This window comes from Hoplias malabaricus, chromosome 6 (assembly GCF_029633855.1).
Source record: "Hoplias malabaricus isolate fHopMal1 chromosome 6, fHopMal1.hap1, whole genome shotgun sequence".
In the NCBI taxonomy this organism is placed as follows: Eukaryota; Metazoa; Chordata; class Actinopteri; order Characiformes; family Erythrinidae; genus Hoplias; species Hoplias malabaricus.
Window position 1 is genome coordinate 43,506,862 of NC_089805.1, and position 22,826 is coordinate 43,529,687.

At 42.4% G+C, this 22,826-nt stretch overlaps 1 protein-coding gene across 1 annotated transcript in view; it reads right to left on the minus strand.

Moving 5' to 3' along the window:
• Window positions 1-22,826, minus strand: part of LOC136699477 (unconventional myosin-Ig-like) — a 50,858-nt gene that overhangs the window by 26,325 nt on the left and 1,707 nt on the right. The window contains exons 2-12 of the mRNA XM_066674219.1: window positions 17,860-18,068; window positions 15,215-15,308; window positions 13,264-13,429; window positions 10,370-10,423; window positions 9,645-9,743; window positions 7,998-8,114; window positions 6,487-6,693; window positions 6,036-6,181; window positions 5,076-5,190; window positions 3,585-3,755; window positions 2,268-2,338 (exon numbers count right to left, since the gene is read on the minus strand). Of these exons, the coding sequence (XP_066530316.1) occupies window positions 2,268-2,338; window positions 3,585-3,755; window positions 5,076-5,190; window positions 6,036-6,181; window positions 6,487-6,693; window positions 7,998-8,114; window positions 9,645-9,743; window positions 10,370-10,423; window positions 13,264-13,429; window positions 15,215-15,308; window positions 17,860-18,068 (1,449 nt within the window). The remainder of the gene's footprint in view (window positions 1-2,267; window positions 2,339-3,584; window positions 3,756-5,075; window positions 5,191-6,035; window positions 6,182-6,486; window positions 6,694-7,997; window positions 8,115-9,644; window positions 9,744-10,369; window positions 10,424-13,263; window positions 13,430-15,214; window positions 15,309-17,859; window positions 18,069-22,826) is intronic.

Consider the following 22,826-nt stretch of genomic DNA (forward strand, 5'->3'; position numbering starts at 1 on the left):
GAAAACATAACATTTCCAATTTGAATTTTAAGTAAATAAATAATCATTTTAATCCATCCATTCATTATCTGTAACCCTTATCCAGTTCAGGGTCGCGGTGGGTCCAGAGTCTACCTGGAATCATTGGGTGCAGGGCAGGAATACACCCTGGAGGGGGCGCCAGTCCTTCACAGTTATCATTTTAATGTATTATTTAAAACAAACCTTAATTTTTCAATAAACGTAAAGCAACAGTGTTTTCTGTGGAGGAACTGTTCACTTAGAAAACCACCAGAACATGGAATGTAACATGGGTGACCAAACTTCTGCAAACAGCGGTGCATATATCTCCTATTAAGTCTGTTAATGTACAATGTTTGAGCTATGTTAAGGCCTCAGGGGGTGGTACTTACAGGATCTGGGGGTGGAGCATGGCAAGGAAAAAATTATTTTCAAATCAAAGTGAAAACATTTATTTCTGGGATGCTTTGTGAATCCATTTTCACTTCAAGATCAGACACTGCACATTAGCTTCCTGCAAAGTTTGTCCAACTTAGCAACTGTTGCTGAGGAGTGCTGATTTTGTGGGCGGAGCCCTTATAATATCAAAGAAAGTGGACTAAGCCAAAGATAAGGTTTTGATTGCTGAGGCAAAGGTTCGAATTAGCTTTTAGCATTATACAGCCAGTGGAAACACCCCACAAAAACAGCTTTGAGAGACTCAAAGTGTTTGCACACTTCTGAATGGTACCTTTAATGGTATTTTGTGTTTGTGGCACACTCCTGCACATCTGACCCCATTACTAATGATATGACGCCACTGCAGCGCTGCCTGTTTATAGAGGACTGTATTCTGATTTCAGAGCTGACACCACAGTCCAACAACCACAGCTTCATCCTAAAACCCCTTTCATCATCATCATCATCATCACCATCACCACCACCACAGAGCAGTGGAGAGATGGAGGTGAAAAATGTGTCGTCTATTTTGGTTCTCTCTCCCTGCTCCTAAATTAGGACAGAGCCCTGGAGTTACAGAGAATATTCACACACCAGCAGCAGCTTCTCTTCCCTCGCTCACACCCTCTGAAGACCAACAACACATGGCCAAAAGTTCTCAGACACCTGCTCTTTTAACAAGCGTACTGACGTGGTGTTGATCCCCCCTTCACTGCAGTAAGAGCTTATAATCTTCCTGGGGGTGGATGGGGCTTTAGGCCAGACACTGGAACATTGCTGGGAGAAATGGATTGCATTCACGTTGGATGCTTAGTTCTGGATCACAAACACCACTTCACTTTTCCACTGCCTGGTACCTACTCTACTATACTACTAGTGGTGTTACTACTACTATACTCGGTTTTTGGTGCCTAGTGCTTTTTGTTTCATTTTCCACTACTGCATTTTCCATTTACAACCTACTTAATAACCATGTAATTAACAGATTTTAAACCTTTATTAAACGTTAAAAGTTTATTCTTATTTTAAAGAGGTATCAAGGTTTTAAAACAATGAAACATATGTTACGTACCAAAAACAGCCTAAATGCTGTTCTGTAAATATACTTCTGTTTGTGACATCACAACCACCACAGCTGGGACTATATGGGACGGGATGTGTTTATGGATGGTATAGTCTCTTTAAACAGAGCTTCCCCTGTGCAGTGTATTTCCACAGCTGGCTGGAAGGGGATTACTGTTACCACTTATGTACCAACCAGTTCTCCTGAGTGTTTTTAACCCATGCGGCGTTTACACTGAGGAACTGAGGCCATCATCTCCGCCTCAGCTGCTGGAGGGTCACAGCCACACACTTAACCACACTATAACTGAGTCATATACAGAAGAGAGGGGGTCATTCGGAGTGAGACTGGTTTCTATGCGCTTGGGAAGCACGTAGGTTTTTGGACAATGTTGGCAAAGGGATTTCGCATATTGTCCATTGGTTGCTCTGCATACTTTGTTACCCCCACTTCACCCTGTTCTTCAATATTCAGGGCACTCACAGGACCACCGCAGAGCAGGTATTATTATTTGTGTGGTGGGTTATAAATCAAAACGCTACAGTGACACTGACGTGTTGTGCGGGTATAACTGGATCAGACACAGCAGTTGCTGCTGGAGCTTTTAAACACTGTGTCCACTCACTCTCCACCCATCATCTTGTAGATATAAGGTCAGAGACAGTAGTTCATTTATCACTGCACAGTTTGTGTTGGATCCTAGTCCTGCATCAGGAGGATGGTTTATAATGAGTGTAACTGATAAACAAATGTAGAGTAAACTCACGTGACGTCGCCGGCGTAGTGTCGGATGCGGAAGTGACGGTTAAACTCCATCGTTTTGTCCGTGGGACACAGCTGAAAAAGAAATATAGCAAATTCGGTTCAGATATGAAAGACATGTCACACATGACAAGGGTACAATCATCTGCTGAAGTGTCTCAGCCCCTATCTGCCCCATTCATACCCTGACATTGTCCTGAGTATCTCTGCTGTCCAGGTATATTTGTTGGTGGTGTAGGGTGGTGTTCCTGCCTGAGCTGGGAGTCAAATTACACCCGCCAAACTGTGCATCACTTGACACGTTACAGTCCCTAAATGTTCACCAGACAGGTGGAGCTACAAGGATGGCGTTTCTGATAAAGTGGCCGGGGGGTGAAATGACTGTATTTGTTGAATGTGGTTGCCACCCTTTTGGCTGACACTCATATGCAGAGTCACTGACAGTTTAACCTTCTTACAGATGTGGGCGAATGCTGTGGTAGGAATCTTGCCCAAGGTCTTTTATTGGTTTAGGGTGGTGTCCTGAACAGGAGTTCCTGAACAGGAACTGAACCCTGGGCAGTGGTGTTATCCACTGCACTATATTAACCAGTGATGTTAAACACTAAAAGGGGTCAGGCAGTAACTATAGGAAATACTGAGCCTCTGAATCACAGCTGTAGCTCCTCTGAGCTGGGCGCTGGACCGTGGTCAGGACTGAAGAGAAACACTGTGGGACTATTGCTCTCTGCTGACCAGCTGACAAACTGCAGCCAATCCAGCAGCAAAGAGCAGATAATGAGGCCGTGCCACAAAGTATGAGAGGTTTAAAGGTGCGGTAACTCATTTCCAGCATCAAACATTAGCTATCAATACTCATAACATTATACAGTATATATATATATATATATATAACAATATATATAACATATAACAGTATCACTGGGCACAAGGCAGGAACACACAATGAACAGGGTGCCAGTCCATCACATAGCAATGCATCACACCCCCTGTCACCCACACACTCACACCTGTAGACAGTTTCACACACTCATTCACACAGAGTGTACAGTCAGAGAACTTATGTGGTGGTGCTTTGATTTCTGTGAATTGTGTGCACCTAAAGGGATTTTAAAGTGCTGCTAGGGCATTGCACTGGTATTCCCGGTGGTTGCTAAGGATTTGCTCGACTGTTTGCTAGGATTCCGGGTGGATGCTAAAGGTGTCCAATGTCTTCAAGCTTGGAGTCCACATTTTACTGCTGTGTCAACAGTGTGTACGAAACCATTTCACCAGTTCCTGACTGTCCAAGGTCAGTGTGAGTGTGTTACTGTGGCCGTACCTTACGGGACGTATAGTGAGGGTGTTGTCCGAGCTTTTGGTTCATGCTGTCCAGACACACAGTGTCTGTAACTTTCCCCGCGGTCAGACACGCCTCGTCCAGGACAGAGATGATGCCTTTATGGGGCTGTTCCACCAGATCCACGATGATCTGGTTATTGAAGTAGTCGATCTGTAGTGAGGGAGGGTGGGTTTAGTGAAGTAAGAACTACTTTTGCATATTTAAAGCCATATACATTATGTACTACAATTACACAAACAGAAATTGAATTTTTAATATTCAGAAAAATTCATTCTGATTCATTATTAGAATTAGCCGGTAAAGCATTGCCTTTCTTAAGTGTAGACCCTTCAGGAAGGAAGCTATTGAGTTATTAATGATAAGAAATGTAATAGAATAGAGGTCACACCTTTTGAAAATTCGTAAATACATGTGTTTGGTTTTCATAGATATACCATTTTTATATTAAAAAGTATGATTTATTTAAATATCCATTGCATATTTTTGTAAACTCACAGTCTCTAATTTAAAACGTATTTACAAACGTGTTAAATCTGCGTTTGTGGATCAAGTCACTTGACTGTTTTCTGTGACGTGTTTTTGTTCATTTTCTCTCGCGGGTTTTTGGATGTCATCCATCCACAAGTGTGATCAGCAGGTGAACGAGCTACCGCTAGACGGCACTGTTGTTTTCTAAAGGAGTGGAGCCCAGTCTCACATCCCTGATTTTTTAAAATAGTACTTGGGAAATAAGGGTGAATCCAGTCTCTTAGGTTGACCCCTACCCTTAAGTTGTTTTTAAATGTTGTCTTACGGAGTGCAGTGTTTAAAATCTCCCCCAACAAAATGGAACGAACCTTAAAGAGTCTAATACACAAATGAAAAAGGGGGGCACCCTGCTGCCAGTCTGCAGTTATCGGAGAAATGCTACTGGACTTTATTGTAGTTAAATCATTAGCATCATACACCTCCAAAAGCGTTCCGAGATCATGTATTATCACCTACTCCTACCTCTCTATGATGTAAAACTGAATTCAGCTGCTTAGTCTGTGGCTATTTTGTCTGAAACTGCCCAGTTCCACCTTACGTTGCAGCAGCCACAGGCACTGGACCATAATTGCTTTGCCACACATCTCCAGAAGATTCAACACTTCATAAATACATTTACAATTAGAGACTATGACTTCATAAAAACATGCAATGGATATTTAAACAAATACATTCATTTTCACACAAATAAATATGTATTTTTGATGTCCTAACTGTTAATATTTGTGGTGAATTAAACTTTTTTTTTTTGAGTCTGGATGTGGTGAAAAGTGTCCCAAAAAAGGCTGAAGGTAATAATGAAAAGTTTGAAGGAAGTGGAGGTAGGAGCATGTTTGTTTTTCCATGTGTGCATTTGTGGAAATCATAGGGCTCTGGTTATTGGTGGATCACTGGACTATAAGAGAGAGTGTGTGTGTGTTTGTGTGTGTGTATTGTGCTCACATGCTGCCAGGTGATGCCCTCTCTGTGATATTCCTCTTGCTCTTGTCTAAGGATGAGCTCAATGAAGAGCTGCTGTAGCTTCTCGTTGCAGTAGTTAATGCAGAACTGCTCGAAGCTGGGGAAAGATTTAACAGCGATTAACCCTTTTCTAATGACATGTTTGCATGCTCTGAAAACATCACAATGCACCGAAATCTCTTGATTCAAATGTGTACATTATTGTTATGTTTGAAAAGCTGGACCAAATTCAGTTCGACAAAAGCCTGGCCCACAGTACAGAAGAACAGGGTCGATTCTGAGGCGGATTTGCACTTCCCAACAGTCAAGAAAGGACACCTGATTCTAAAGTGATCTTAAATAATGATCTTCCCAGACGATGCTGTAGCATGAGGGGTTTAACATCCAAACTTACTGTCTCTAATGGGAACAGCGAGCTTTGGAAACCACAACAGTAACGGTAGCGGTAACGTTAAGCGGTGTTTACTCATGGTGTATCGGCGTGTTGTTGTTGTTTGGGACTGAACACAGCGCCGTCATCAGTTCAAACAGATCAGTAGAGTTTGTTCCTTCCTTGTTGCAGCGATTCTTTCATCGGCCACTGATCCAAGGAGCGTTTGAACTTCTTCAAAAGACCACGGCGTAATTTTACGAGCTGCCGTCATGAGTCGGATAAAAACAAACGTGATCTCTGCTGCAGCTGGAGATTTTACAGATGGAGAGTTAGTGCTGGTCGTCTGCGTTGCGTGGCGTAGAGTGACGACTCTCTCTGGACGATCAGCGCTCTGCAAGGTTTAGTCCCTACTCGGCTCGCTCTGAACCACGAGAGAACAGTGACTAAACAAGTACCCGCTTCCAGGACGAGAACCGAATTTAAATCATGAAAAAGTAAAATTCAGAGTAGAGTTGAGTTGAGTAGAGTAGGTACCATGCAGTGGAATAGTGCTATAACATAGGACTGACCTGTTATTTTCAAATATTTCAAAGCCGTAAATGTCCAACACTCCAATGACTGTGTTTTTTCCGTGCAGTGCTGGATTGTAGTTCTTAACCTCGATCACGCTGTTGATCCGCCCGACTATCCACGCAAACAGCCGCTCGTACAGAGCCTAGAGACAAACACACACACACACACACACACACACACACACACACACACTGAGTTAGAGGAACAGTCACTATCACAGTACTGTTTCATTATTGTGGGTGCAGCAAAAATTGAAAATGAAAGTAATGTAACAACGGAAATTTGTATGACGTAACCATGGAAACAGATGTTGCGTAAACGTGGAAATGTGTTTAGCATCAGAATGTACATCCGTTTACTATACAACAAATCCATGTCTGTAAATATAATGGAAGGTCACTGTTTCACACTCTGTGTTTATTCCCCTGGGACTGAGGAGTGCAGCACCTTGGCGAAAGCGTCCCGTCCATAGCTGGCCTCCTGCTCGCTGTGACCCTTCGCGATGACCTCTCCGCCCCCGGTGGCTACGGTGCGGAAAAGCAGTGCCTTATTAACACTCTCAGGCTCAGAGGCGGTCAGTTCAGAGATGTGCTGCACTGAGTCTCCTCCCACCACCTGGACGCTCTCGCCATCGCTTTCAAACTGAAGGTTCCCCTGTAACCAACAGTTAAAGGAACACAGGGTTAAAGAGTTGGAACACAATGAGGTTTTGCTCTTGAGCTCCCCCTACAGTTTCAGAGTGTAATTCAGTTGGACAGCACTGTCCTGTTATTATGGAGGAAGGGAGGGGGAGTTGGCTTGCTACAACGTCTAAGTTACATAGTGTAGTTTCTACAGTGCTGAGCCCTGAGTAACAATGACAGAGTCCCTGTTCTGCCTATTACAGGTCAGTGGAGCATCACAATGATTTTAATTTTAATTTTGAAGTGTTTTTAAGGTCAAAATACTACCTACTTTTGCTTTAAGACCTAGGGTTAGGGTTAGGATTACTGAACATGATTTATCAGTTGTGACAATATATTTTTACAAACATGTGACAGTAAAAAACTCACTGACCAATCATCTCTGTTTCTGACGTTGGCACAGCAACAACCGGCCAATCAGCTTGTTGTATTTGTGTCTCAGCGCCCGGTGCTTTCTGACAGAAACGCACAGAGACACAAATAGAGACAGACCTCAGCATATCCGCCTACAATGTGGCCAAAAGTTTGTGGACACCACACGCAACCAATTTAGTTAGTGTTTCTGACGATACACTGGTTTATTACAGAGGGTCAGCTCTAGTGCGAGACGAAATTCTGAAACTCTATGCTCCTTTCTGTTCTCCAGAATGGAATGTACAGCTCTTTATATTTTATATTTTACAGTATATTGCTCTTTGTAATGTTCTGTGATCAGTGAAAGGAGATCTTCATCATGTGTCTGAATTGTCCGTATGTTCACTGCTAAAACACAGTCCAAATTCCAGAAGCATTTGCTGTGCCGGTGTGTAACGGCTTTTTGACTTAAAACAAGAGGCTAGAGAGAATGTAGTAGACCTCTTGTGCAGGTTTTAAGGAGTTCACACTTCAATTCCTCACTCAACAATTCGCCTCACAGCTGCAGGTCTGTCAGCATGTGGCAGAGAGACTCCACATCCCCTGGCCTTCTTCCCAGGAGAGCTCCATGGAAACAGACCCCTACCCCTCAAACAACTCCTCCCTGCACTGCTGGCACAGGTAGATATTTCTAATTACTTTCATTAGATTCACATTTAAGGGTCAAATAGAGGCTATAGCGTAAACTCCAGGAGAGATCTAGTGTAGGTTTGAAGTGGCCACACTTCGGTTCCTTACTCTCACTAATACAGAACTTTGATTTCAAACAGACACTGAAAACGTCGGCTGGATGTTTGTGATTAAGGGCTGCTCTGGAGTACAGAACGTATACAGTGTGGTGTGTTTAGGGCTGTGACTGACCAGGTGGAGGATGGTGCTGAGGATTTTATAAATAGAGCTGATCTCCTCTTCACCGAAACCAATCACCTTCAGAGCTGCCATCACAGCCTTGTAACTGGAGCGCTCGTCTGAGGACGCCTGAGAGAGAGAGAGAGAGAGAGAGAGAGGTGTTGGACAGCTACATCCAGGGTCTTTACACATCTTCAGCTCAGTAGCCTCCCCATTTTGTCCTCACAATTTTTATGTCTTTTCTGATGGGCACACCCTCCATTCATCATTCAGCTACAACCCAAATACCTCCAACAAGCACACACACAGCTACCAGACACTACCCACCCAAACCACATTTTGGTTTTCCAAAAAGAGGACATTTGAGGCCAGTTTGCAGCATGGGGCCATGGGGGAGTGGGAGTGTGTTGTAAAGGGCTGATATCCATAACCAGGCACCTATGCTTTTGAACTTTAACCAGTGACTATGTGCCCACATTCATTTCCATTCAGCATTTGGCTCTAAATAATGATAACAAATACATTATACAAAAAATCTTGTGTGTTTCTGACAGTGTAAGACGAGGGAAAGTCTGTTATTTCCAGTTTATATAAACCACAGAACTGAAGCACTGTATTGAAATGACGTGTGAAAGTGAAAGAGACATGTTTACATCAGAAAACTATGATCATGACAGAAACACATTGTAACATTTCGTAAAGTTTCTAAAATCAAGCACCAAATTTGATCAATCATAAAGAACAGGGCATCACTGGGAAACTGTGCTGTCTGTGCTGTATGTGATTTCATTCACAGCCTCCGTCCTCACTCTGTGGTGTTCTGGTTTTAATCTGGAAAGTTCACCAGTTTTCATCTAAAGTTAAAACTTAAAAAACTGCACTGATGAACTCATCAGATGCTTCCGTGTATTCGTGTCATGACAGGGACAGACGAGATGACTTTCAGTTTTGTAAAATGTAGAGTAGAAGCAGAAGACTTGTGGGTAACTGAAACTCTTCAACACACGAAGAAGAGACTATGCGGAATGGCTTTATCTACTTTCAACACATTTCTGTTTGAGGCTCCAGTAAAACACTGCAATGGTGAGTGGAGCTCGGCTGAGAACCAGAGTATAGTGTTTAAAGGCTCACAAATGTCCCAATTCTGTTCTCAGCTCTCACTCCTTGAACCTTTTTTTTTCTCACCAACAACAATCATCAAAGTGCGCACTTCAAGGAAAGGTTTAGGGTTTAGGGCAAGAACAAGGACATGGGAAGCCTGCAGACAGCCAAATCCAAGGCCTTTTTGCTGATTCAGGAATCCCAGTCAGATGCATTTTTAGGTCCCGTAAAAAAAGACATGCCCCAGCAAAAAGAGGATGTCTGGTCACTGCAAGTTAGACATCTATTATACACTGAACAATCGCTGGATTAGGAACACTTACCCTGTATCTACACTTATTGTCCATTTTATCAGCTCCACTGACCACACAGTAGCACTCTTTATCATCCCCATTTCACACTGCTGTGTGTTAGTGTGTGTTTTGCTGGTACGATTAGATCAGACACAACTGAAACACGGTTACTAATCCAGTGATGGTTTAGTATAGATTATTGTTAGACATCAGTAACTGATCTGATTAGATAAATACATTAAATAAGAACAAGTGAGAGTCTCACCACGGAGATGGAGGCGCCCTGTCGGGTGTAGCAGTATTCTATAGGATCCTTTTTCAGGTGGAGAGACTTCAGGAGTTCTTCAGACCCTCCACGCAATAACTACACATACACACACACACACACACACCATGTTTCCATGTTTTAAAGGACATTACATAGATTTCCATTCATTTTGTGGAGACTTATTCTGACCTTAACCATAACTGCTACTACCCCAACCCTAACCTTAACAAACCTTTCCCTTAACCTTAACACATCTTCATTAAAATGTAATGATTTACATGATTTTATGTCCTCATGTGGACCACAGTCCCCACAATGTGATGAATATCTACACATACACACACACACACACACAAACAAATACAAATATAGACACACAAACGGACATACATAGAACACAGGCCTGCTGCACAAATGCGCTCACGCTCAGATAATTATAGACTAAGGTAAAAAAAAACATGCTTAGACAAAGTTAAATAGATGCATGCACACACACAGAGATGTATAACCGCACACAACTCACACGGAATAACATACACACATGCATATACACGATACACAGAAACACAAAGCACCACACCCAGTACACAACTGATCATGATTCCTAGACACACAGTTCACACATGTCTAGAGTAACAGTAGTGGGTCACTTCAGGAATGCACCTCTCTGATTCCTAGTCCTAACACACACAGACTCCAGGACACAGAGCAGTGGCCCTTACCTGATAAAATGAGTGGAAGTTTCTCTCGCCTTCCTGCTGCTGGACCACTCTGGACTGGGGAGGAAAAAAGGAGATGTTGGATACAAATTGTAACAGTTACTTCTACACAGACATAAATGCAGCATGCAGTACTGTCTGCAACAAACTAGTTTGTGACATTTCTTCCCTCCTAGATATTCCAAGATCAACTGTGAGTGTCGTTACTGAAAAATCGAAGTGTTTAGGGGCCACAGCAAAATCCTTTTCTGTTCCAGCCTGACTGTGCCCCTGTGCACAAAGCAAGGTCCATAAAGGCGTGGTTGGGTAAGATTGGTGTGGAAGATCTTAACTGAACTGAGGTGAATCCTGACCTCAACCCCATCAAACACCTTTATCACTGGAAGAAAGAATACCAAGAAAAGCATTCTAAAGTACAGCTATGGCTCGGAGTTGTGACCAACTCCATATGAATTCCTATGGATTTAAAATGGCGTGTTATAAAGCTTAAATGGGTGCAATGTGTAGGTTTTCCAATACTTCTATGTAGTGCCAACCCTCTACCTTTTAGAGTTGTACATGTTGTATCTCCTCCTTCTTCACAATATCATATATTGGTGCCCGTGTAGCCTGCTACTCCTATGAATAAAGCATTGCCTAATTCTGCTTCTCAAAAAGAACTCTTATCCCAAAACTCCATATCCCAGAATGCACCAGACGATCACATGACAGTACACCTCTCTGATTCACCTGAATTCTAATCAGGCACTTGTTTGACTCTTATATAAACTCAGTGCACTGTCAAGTACCATGCGGTCTCTTGCCTCTTCCCTTTGGTATTGTTTATCTTCTCCAGTTTTGGACTCTGCTTGTTTTGTGACATCGATTTTCGGTACATACCTAAAGTTTGTTTTGCTCTCTGTGATTAAAACCCACTTGAATTGGACTCCTCTTTTGGACTTGTGTTAATAAACTCTCTGTCCCGTCATGACATAGCCACAATAACCAAAGGTAAGCTTGAGTTCAGAAAGGCTCACAGGATGAGCGACATGAGTGATGAGAAAATAGAAGTCTTTCATGTTTCATTATTCTCAGAACACAAGCAGCTTCCTTTTTCTTTTGTGTCCATTTCCTTATCTCAGTGTGAGCGTCCTGACAGCACCACTTCATTTCAGACCTTTGAGCTGTTTTTCTCACCTTAAAAGATGGACACCACCAGCCGTGGGTGTGTTCAGATCGGAAGAACTGCAGGGTGAGAGGATTGTCCTCTCAATTTAAGGTGAAGTTCATGATTGTAGTAATATTAAAAAAAATAAAAAACACTTTTTATAAAATTCATCTGGCATCTGGAGTTTGTTTTAAACAACGAAGAGACTCCAAACATTAGAAAGCATGAAATAAAATGAGGAAATTGCTGTATTCCTGATCCATAGGTTGGTAATATTGAGTTATTTTTGCCGTTTCTAATCACATAAGGTGGAAATGTCTCCAAACTCAGGAGACGGCTAACTACAGAAAGTGCTATGAAACAAAACAACTCAAGTTACAAATTAGTTTCTGTGTAATTCAAAAAAATCTATAAAAATTTACAGACTCTTTTAGTTAGTCATTTGTTCCCGTCAAACACACCGTTTCAACAAGACGCAGAGCTTCTGAATGTTAAGAACCAGAGAGATATGCATTTCCCCACAACCGTAGACGTTCCCTTTAAGGTCATATCTGTCCTGGGTTCTGTAGGGTGTGAGGATACTCTTGCAGGTTAGAGTTTAAAGGGTTAGGGTTAATTTCCAAATTGAAGTTCCTCTGAGTCCAGGAGGCTGGATCTATGGTAGCACAATCAGACTAGTTAGACCTCCATGAGAAATCTAAGTTTGTTCAAGCGGAAGTGTATACAAAAGCAGACACTGAATGAAGTCAACTTTATCGAGTGCTCTATTTTCAGAGCTGATAACACGTCTGAAATTCTCCAACTTCTGCGTAACTGTCAAGCCATTTGTCCTGAAGCGTCCAAGCCAGACTCAGAGTAAACAGAGCTAAATCTGTCTTAGCGACAGCGCCGCTACAAACACCACTCTCTAAAAATAGCTTCCACCAATTCTCAGCAAAATAGGGAAGAGGAATTCGGAGTTCCACCTTAAGCAAATAATGGTTTAACACCCACAAGGCTATTTACTGCTCATCTCTTGCTCTCAGCCTCAACACCTCCGCATCAGAACGCAGGCACAGACCCTCTTCCCTTACGACACAAAACAGGCCAAATATAGACCTGCTGCTGTGTTCATTCCACAGCTGGGGCTTTTCAGAGCTGTTAGAACATGGCCCGGCCAGTTTATCATAAACCCTGCTCTGTCACTGACCCACTTTTACAGAATGTGGCTCATCTGAAGGTGCACGCGCCATCCTCCAGCCCATCATTAATGACCAGGTTCTGAACACAGAGCTGATCTTGCCCAGATGCTTCTGACTGCTGGGCCACCCTCTGCCTAGCTATGACATGATTTACTGTGAAAACCCAAGTTACTGGTCAACTGGAAATGACCCACCACATCAGTATTATCTGTTGTGGTCATTCATTCTTAGCCCTGTGGTCCTCAACTGACCAAACAAGTATGGTTTCCAATGAAGTGGACAACAGCTGGACACACAAGGAAGGTATTTCTAATAAAGTGGCCAGTTAGTGGACACCCAAGGGTAATGAGTACATTGACCAACAAATATCTCCACCGTCTGACTGTGTAATGACCGCACACAGTAGGCCCAGTGTCCGATTGTGATATCCCAGAGAGTACATTGAAAGACATGGTCACCCAACTTTAGGGTCCATCTATAGTAGTCACACCATTTCTATTATTATTACTACCTCATATTATTATTATTATTACCTAATTAAAAAGCAGCAAAGCAGCAATGACCCCTACCTTCTCCAGCAGGTAGTTGTTGATGTGTCCTCCAGTGGGATCTCCATTGAAGTTAAAGTTAATATCCATGTATTTCCCAAAGCGGCTGGAGTTGTCGTTCCGGTTTGTCTTGGCGTTCCCAAATGCTTCCAGCACACAGTTGGACTTCAGGAGGACGTTCTTTACACTGGGAGACAGAGATATTCCCAAGAAGGCTTAGGGTTAAGGTGGCATTGTTTTCAACAAGTTGGAATCTGTCACACTTGCAGAATCAGTCAAAAGTTTGGAAGTAAATCTGTATCAATCTCAAATTGGAATTTCACTATTTTTTCTCAAAATGTCTGCAGAACAAAAAGGTTACAATGCCAACAATCTTTCAGAGTGGTTTGGTGTGGTTCTCAGTCTACATCACCCATTATCATTGCTCCATATAAAGCTCTTGAGATGAGTTGTGGAGAGGAAAGACAATCCTTGGTGTATGTTGTAGACATGGAGATGACTGGTTTCATTCACCACCACTGGAAACAAATGGGTCGGTAAAACCCTGTTGATACCTGGTTGCTTTGTGTTAGCTGAGGATCAGGATTCTATCCTGTCAAAAATGATCCATATTAAAATGCAGGTGTAAACCCACCTGATTACATTTTATGTAGATTTATGCAGACTACCTCAGGAGGGGCTCTGAGATGCGTTTAAGTCAGAGGTAATGGAAGGGTATATGCATCTTTCTCTCTGAGCCAATTTGTATAATACACAGCATTCAAGTGTCAAAGTGACTGACCAGAAACTTAACCTTGGGTGGGCAGGGGCGACCACATGCTTCCTCTGTGACACATGAGTTCAGCCACTGCTTCTTTGCAAAGTGTGGCCAATGCAAACATTAGCATAGTGCAGTTTCTGCAGTGCTGAGCTCAGAGTAACAACGGCAGCTCTGTGAAACATCACAGTGATATCGAAGCGGTAATTTTAGGGGAAAATACTCCCTAGTGTTGCACTGAAGCTGTTGGAGTGTTACATGTGTCAGTGAGAAATGTAATTGGAAGGATGACATCCAGCTTTTCTTAAACACATTTCAGAGTGTTTCACTCTGTTCTCACTCTGTTCGAATACACACTCTTCCAAGAATGGACAGCATATACACACACACACCAAACATGCTTCAGCTGAAAAGTCCTCTTTGAGCTTTTTTGCTTTTCAGAGGGTCAGGGGACCAACAGAACAGAGAGGAACTGAGACAGCACCATTTCCAAGCTGAAAAAAAAGCATGGCAACAGAAACATGACCCAGGAATTTCAATACCTGCGGAGTAAAGGCCTTTTCACACCGAATACGAACGGATGCGAACCACTGCAGTTTAGTTCTCAGCGTGTTGGTTATGTTTTCAGCTTTTGTTTTCTGTGATGAACAAGACGAGATGTTCAGCCGCCATCTTTCTACTCATTTGTTTGGTCTGTAACCATGACAACTGCAGTCAGACCAAAGCTCCACTAACACAGTACGGTCACTGATTAATTTAGTAACATATATTTCAAATAGGGCGGCATGGTGGTGCAGCAGGTCGTATCGCAGTCACACAGCTCCAGGGACCTGGAGGTTGTGGGTTCAAGTCCCGCTCCGGGTGACTGTCTGTGAGGAGTGTGGTGTGTTCTCCCTGTGTCTGCGTGGGTTTCCTCCTGGTGACTGTATGTAAGGAGAGTGGTGTGTGAGTGAATGTGTGAGTGTGTGTCGCCCTGTGAAGGACTGGCGCCTCCTCCAGGGTGTATTGCTGCCTTGCGCCCAGTGATTCTGAGTAGGCTCCAGACCCACCACAACTCTGAACTGGATACGACTTACAGACAATGAATGAGTGAAGCACTGTTATACATATTGTTAGCTATTTGCTGGAGGTAAAAGAGATTTATCTCTGTTCTTTCTTCAGTCGCAGCATTAGTCTAAAAATGCAATACATTAAGAGTGAACCGTCGGCTCTCACCTCTCCACCTCCGCTCTCTGGCTGGGGTTAGTGATGGCGGCGATGTACTGCATGATGTATTTACTGGCCTCTGTTTTTCCTGCTCCGCTTTCACCTGAAAAACACACAAACACACATTGGTTTTGGAGACTTTTGGGGACCTGACACATTACATGTAATTATGGAACACTTTTGGAGACCTACCACAACCTTAAACATAGCTACTAACATTCACATTATCTTAATCCAACCTTACACTAACCCAAATACTAACCATAAACATTAACTTATTCTTACCCTAACCCTATACCCTTATCCTAAGTGTGTAAGCAGGTAGTGTCACTGTCACACAGCTCTAGGAACCTGGAGGTTGTGGGTTCGGTTCCTGCTCCGGGTGACTGTGAGGAGTGTGGTGTGTTCTCCCTGTGTCTGTGTGGGTTTCCTCCAGGTGACTGTCTGTGAGGAGTGTGGTGTGTTCTCCCTGTGTCCACGTGGGTTTCCTCTGGGTGCTCCGGTTTCCTCCCAAAAGTGATTCAAAAGTGTCCATAGGTGTGAGTGAATGTGTGAGTGTGTGTCACCCTGTGAAAGTAGGGGGAGTCCAAAGTTTGGGTGCACATGTCCCATATTATTTTGTTCATTTTCTGGGTGAAAATAAATTCAAACATTATTCCATGTAAATACACTGTTTCATATCTGTAATGCACTACTTCTGCACATCTGCTGAACTCAACAAAACAGAAGAATATATATGAAAACCCACAGGAAGCAGACGTCTGCAAATTTGATGTTTCTAACATCCCCTCACAGGTGGTTCCTCTACATGGAACCCCTCTGAAGACGCTCAGACAAAAGTTTGAGACACTGGGTTCTTCTGGTTTTGAAATGAGTGGTCACCAGAAAATATTCACTATATGGCCAGTGTCAAATCAATCAAATCTAATTCATTTGCATAGTATAGAGGGGTTTAAACCCCTCCAGCTTAGGCATGGTGACCTTGGGCTTGTGAGCAGCTTCTCCAGAGCATATTGACTGGGTTACATTTTATAATCTAGTTGTGGTGGTTGTTTTCTGGTGTTTTTTATGTGAAAATGTGGTGTGTGACCGCACTGATGAGGAGGACAGAGCTGGGAATAGCTTGTTTAAAAAAGGAAAGCAGAAGTCAGGACAGGACTGAGAGGGCAGTGGACAGGGACAAAGAGGAGGACAGACTCATGACATGTTTTTGTCTGAAAAAGCCACAAAAAGAAACCAGAGTGTACGCAGACCCACATTCACCCAGTCACTCACACACTCACCCAGTAACTCTCACACTCACCCAGTCATTCACACACTCACCCATTCACACTCACACACTCATCCAGTCACACACACTCACTCATTCACACACACACACACTCACCCAGTCACTCACACACTCACCCAGTCACTCACACACTCACCCATTCACACACACACACTCACTCATTCACACACACACACTCACCCAGTCACTCACCCATTCACACACACACACTCACCCAGTCACACACATTCACACAGTAACTCTCACACTCACCCAGTCACTCACACACTCACCCAGTCACTCACACACTCACCCAGTCACTCACACACTCCCCCAGTCACACACACACTCACCCAGTAACTCTCACACTCACCCAGTCACTCACACACTCACCCAGTCACTCACACACTCACCCAGTCACACACACTCACTCATTCACACACACACACACTCACCCAGTCACTCACACACTCACCCATTCACACACACACACTCACTCATTCACACACACACTCACCCAGTCACTCACACACTCACCCATTCACATACACACACACTCACCCAGTCACACACATTCACACAGTAACACTCACACTCACCCAGTCACTCACACACTCACCCAGTCACACACACACTCACCTAGTAACTCTCACACTCACCCAGTCACACACACACTCACACCTGTGGACAATTTCACACACTCACCCATTCACTCACACACTCACCCATTCACTCACACACTCACCCAGTCACACACACACTCACCCAGTAACTCTCACACTCTCTCAGTCACACACACTCACTCAGTCACACACACTCACCCAGTCACACAGAAACACTCACCCAGTCACACACACTCACCCAGTCACTCCCACACTCACCCAGTCACTCACACACACACACACACCTTTGGACGGATTAACACACTCACCCAGTCACTCACACACACACCTGTTGACAGTTTTACACAATCACCCAGTCACTCACACACACTCACCTGTGGACAGTTTAACACACTCATCCAGTCACATACACACTCACCCAGTCACTCTCACCTGTGGACAGTGTAACACACTCACCCAGTCACTCACACACTAACTCAGTCACTCACACACTCACCCAGTCACTCACACACTCACAGCTGTGGACAATGTCACACACTCACCCAGTCACTCACACACTAACTCAGTCACTCACACACTCACCCAGTCACTCACACACTCACTAAGTCACTCACACACTCACCCAGTCACTCACACACTCACAGCTGTGGACAATGTCACACACTCACCCAGTCACACACACACTCACCCAGTCACTCACACACTTACACCTGTGGTCAGTTTCACACACACACCCAGTCACTCACAGCACACACCCTCACCTGAAATGACGATGCAGGTGTCTTTGGCTCGCCTCTTCATGGCCTTGTAGGCTGCGTCTGCCACAGCGTAGAGGTGTGGAGGGTTTTCATAGAGCTCCCTCCCTCTGTACGCATCTATCATTTCCTTCCCATAAATATCCATTTGTCTGTAGGGGTTCACAGACACCACCACTTCACCGATAAACGTGTAGATCCGCCCCTGCTCAAACCTGAGGACCAAAATAAACCCATGTTAGTGACCACACACACCACTCCAACACGGAGAGCGGAGTAGACACAGACACAGAAACTGTCCACCAGCAACATGGAAATCATCCATCGGACATTCATTCATTCATTTATTCAATCATTCATCTTCTGTAACTGTTCCATCATCAGTCACTGGTGTGTGTGTGAGTGAAAAGGTGAGTGTGTGAAACTGTCCAAGGGTGTGTGTGTGAGTGACTGGGTGAGTGTGTGAAATTGTTTATAGTTGTGTGCGAGTGTGTGACTTGGTGTGTGTGAGAAATTTTTCATACGTGTGTGTGTGTGTGTGTGTGTGGGTGTGTGAAATTTTTCATACGTGGGTGTGTGTGTGTGAGTGGGTGAGTGGGTGAAATTGGTCATAGGTGTGTGTGTGACTGGGGGTGTGTCTGACTGTGTGTGTGTGTGTGTGAGTGGGTGAGTGTGTGAAATTGTTTATAGGTGTGTGTGTGTGTGTGTGTGTGACTGGGCGAGTGTGTGAAATTGTTCATAGGTGTGTGTGTGTGTGTGTGTGTGACTGAGTGAGTGTGTGAAATTGTTCATAGGTGTGTGTGTGTGTGTGTGTGTGTGTGGGTGTGTGAAATTGTTCATAGGTGTGTGTGTGTGTGTGTGTGTGTTACTGGGTGAGTGTGTCGTGTCTATGATTGACACGTGTTTTGCATCTAATGACTCAGATCCATTACAAACGTGAACAACATTAATCACTTTAGAATATGAATGAATGAATAAATGAATGGATTAAATGCAGAAACAAGTACTTATATTGAGCTTGGAACCATTTTCAAAACACCCATCTATTTCTAAAATAGAAAGGTCCCTCTTAGATTTGAAATTCCTAATATGGTCATGAGGCTGACGACAGAGGGACAGCTCACACAGAGGCTAAATAAGGAAACAGGCTCTGACCAATTACCATGAACTTCATTTCCAAGTAAAGAAGCCATCATTCACTGTTGATTATTCGCTGAGCACTGAACTGGTGATCGTTAAGGTGTGTTCTCTAAGTGGGAGGTTCAGCTTAAGGCCTGTGACATCTGTCAGAGTCTCATCATCCTCGCCCACCCAGCACACAACAGGAAGTGATACGAGGGTGGGAAGTGAGAACAGGAAGTGCAGAGTGAGGCTCGATATGACTGGTTCTTCTTTATTTCGTAAATAGAAATGGCTGTTTGGGTTTGGGTCCCGAGGTCAGAACACAGCACACCGTCTTTCTGCTCAGCACTGGATCTCCAGCTCTTCACACCATCCGCTTTAACCCCAGGAAACCATCCGCTCTCTCAGATCTACGGCACTTACGCGTGACTCTCAGAGCCTTTACTGAATAATTCATAGTGGACAATGAATTCAAGGTGGTTATGGAAAAGGTCATAGTGGATAATGAATCTTTAATAACAGACAGTGGGTAATTCATAGTGGAGGCTGAACACTAACTAATATTTACTGAAGAATTCATAGTGGAAATTGAACCATTAATAATATTTACTGAAAAATTCAAAGTGGAAATTGAATAATTAATAATATTTACTGAAGGATTCATAGTGGAAATTGAATAATTAATAATATTTACTGAAGAATTCAGAGTGGAAATTGAATAATTAATAATATTTACTGAAAAATTCATAGTGGAAATTGAACAATTAATAATATTTACTGAAGGATTCATAGTGGAAATTGAATAATTAATAATATTTACTGGAGAATTCATAGTTGAAATTGAACAATTAATAATTAATGATATTTACTGGAGAATTCATAGTGGAAATTGAACAATTAATTATTTTTACTGAGGAATTCATTGTGGAAATTGAACAATCAATAGTTACTGAAAAATTCATAGTGGAAATTGAATAATTAATAATATTTACTGAAGAATTTATAGAGAAAATTGAATAATTAATAATATTTACTGGAGAATTCATAGTGGAAATTGAACAATTAATAATTAATAATTTTTACTGAAGAATTAATTGTGGAAAATGAACAATTAATAGTTACTGAAGAATTCATAGTGGAAACTGAATAATTAATAATATTTACTGAAGAATTTATAGTGGAATTTGAATAATTAATAATATTTACTGAAGAATTCATAGTGGAAATTGAATAATTAATAATATTTACTGAAGAATTCATAGTGGAAATTGAATAATTAATAATATTTACTGGAGAATTCATAGTAGATTCTGAATAATTTATAAATGGTATTAAATAATTAATCATATTTAGTGAAGAATTAATAGACGATTCTGAATAATTCATACTGAATAATTTATTATATTTTCTGAATAATGTACAGCAGATTCAGAATAATTCACAGTGGATACTGAACAATTGTTGCACCAAAAGTTTCTGTGTAATCGCTGGACCTACCATTACCCTGACCAGGATGAAGCAGTTACAGATGTGATGAATGAATGAATGAATGAATGAATGAGTTTCAGTACAGTTAATAACAAATTTATACAATTCAATACAATCCATAGTGTGATGTTACAGGGTGCATTATTTAAATTCTAAACTGGCAAATGAACCTCTGTGTGTGTGTGTGTGTGTTTTCAGAGGTTTCAGGCTGTGTGAATAGCTGATGAATGTAAACAATGGTCAATCTGAAATCTAAAGCTAATCTAAAGTGTTCCCTACTCACTCTTCCCTACATTTCTCACTATATAGTGCACTATTATAGAGAACTGAATTCAGGATTCTAGAGAATGATTTCAGACACTACATTATGCAGATTTATTTATCAAAATGCGCAGTATAAAGAGTTAGAAAAACTGTGATGGTACCCTCAGTGGTACATCCACTGTGCCTTTAATTAAGGAACATAATTGTACCTTATTTTATATTAACTGTAGATTTTAAAGTTGTGTTGAATTCATACGCCTCGTTTCATCTCCAGGACTTTAATAACGTTCTTTTATGTGACAGTTTTGTAATGAAAGATTACTGATATCCCCCTCTCCTTCTGGAGAAGAGAGCGTAATGTACCTTTAGGGAACACAGCTGGATTCTAACAGCACTGTTGTACATTTAAAGGTACATCTGCCCTGTTTGTACCTTTAGTGACAATAATGTAACTCTACCATACCTTTCCTTTCTGAGAGTGTAGGGTACATTGGTTGTGTGCTATGTATTGCAGTGCATTGTGGGACTGTTTGAATGCCCTGAAAACACATTACAGAACCCCAAAATAAAGCACTATGTAGTGAATAGGGCACATTTTCAGACAAAGCAGGTTTTGTTTTGGGGACTATTTGACAACGCCATGCCCTGTATGTACGTCATAGCCATGAAGAAATTGGAAATCATATTAAGGCCAAACAATATCACTGACAACAGGTGGTGGATTCATAACCAATTCATGTAATACATCTCTGTGGATGTCTACTCAAGAAGTTTAAAGTCTCCAGATGTCGGGTTCCTATCACCACCACTGTAAACCTGTGAAAGATGATAGACGCGCTAGACATAGAGAAGATAACCACAGAGCATGTCACGCCACACCATTTAAGCCTAACACGCTTAATTATACAGTAATATTTAAACCTAAACAACAGGGATCTGTATGATGGTGTAAGAGAAATGCATGTTGAACTCCTGTTGTACATGAATAAGCTGATTTAAGTTATAGGTGAACATAGTTTGGTTCTAAAACACCCCAAGGATCAAACCCCACAGCAGTGTTCTCCCCCTGTGTAAACAGTCCCTGTTCAGAACGCACGCTTTCAGCACCTGTTCCTTTAAATGATAATGAGCCGCTCTCTGTTCACCCCGACCCCGAGCGCACAGCAGTGAGGAGCGAGGAGCAGAAGCTCTGGTTTTTAGCTGTTTTCGCTCTGTTCTCATTCTTCTTCGTTCTTGTTTTCTCCATTTTTACTCAGTGCTCTTATTTCTCGCGCTCGTTGAGTCTGTTTTGTTGCGTTTAACCTCATCTTTGCGCTCTCACATAAACACGATTGGACAGACACAGACAAGGGAGTGGAGCGATTGTAAAGTCTCTGCACTTGATGTCAGATGCAGAGCAGCATCAGAACAGCTCGTTTTATCCCATATTTTCTGACTAAGGCAGCTCACAGGACTTGTTTCACAGTGTGGGGGTTGGTGGGGTCCAGATTGAGACGGTAATGTGCACACGCACTAAACAAGAGATTTTTTCATAGTATGGCCCCTTTAAAAACAGTATTTATTTATTTAAATCATGTACTATTTGGGTCTAATATGAATCTCTACCTGGTTTAGATCCTGAAGGTGTACATTTCCATTATGCGTCTGTCTCATAATTGTGTTTTTATACGTTTATTTCATACAATATGGGTATTAGTAGCATGCCCTTATTAGTGTGTTGCCTGCATCCATGCTGAGAGAAGCCTTATATCCAATCAGAAAAAGCCTGTTCAGTGTCAGTGGAGTTCTGAGGAAGCAGGCAAAAAGGTGCAAATAAACAATTTGCAATTTTAACACCAGCCTCATACACAGCCCGAAAAAAGGGAAGTCACCTGATTCGCACAGTTCATCATCACGTGACGTAAGCGACGGGGCGAGGATGGGAAAGGAGAAGCTGTCTGAGTTGCGTCACTCTATTTGAAGCGGAAAAAGTTCAAGCTTGGTTTAGCTGGGCTCAACATTTCTACACTCTTTGAAGGTTACGGTGATATAGAAGGTGCAAAAGGCTGCAGAGAACAAAAGAAAAACTGTGACATCAAACACTGGTTTTCACAAAATGA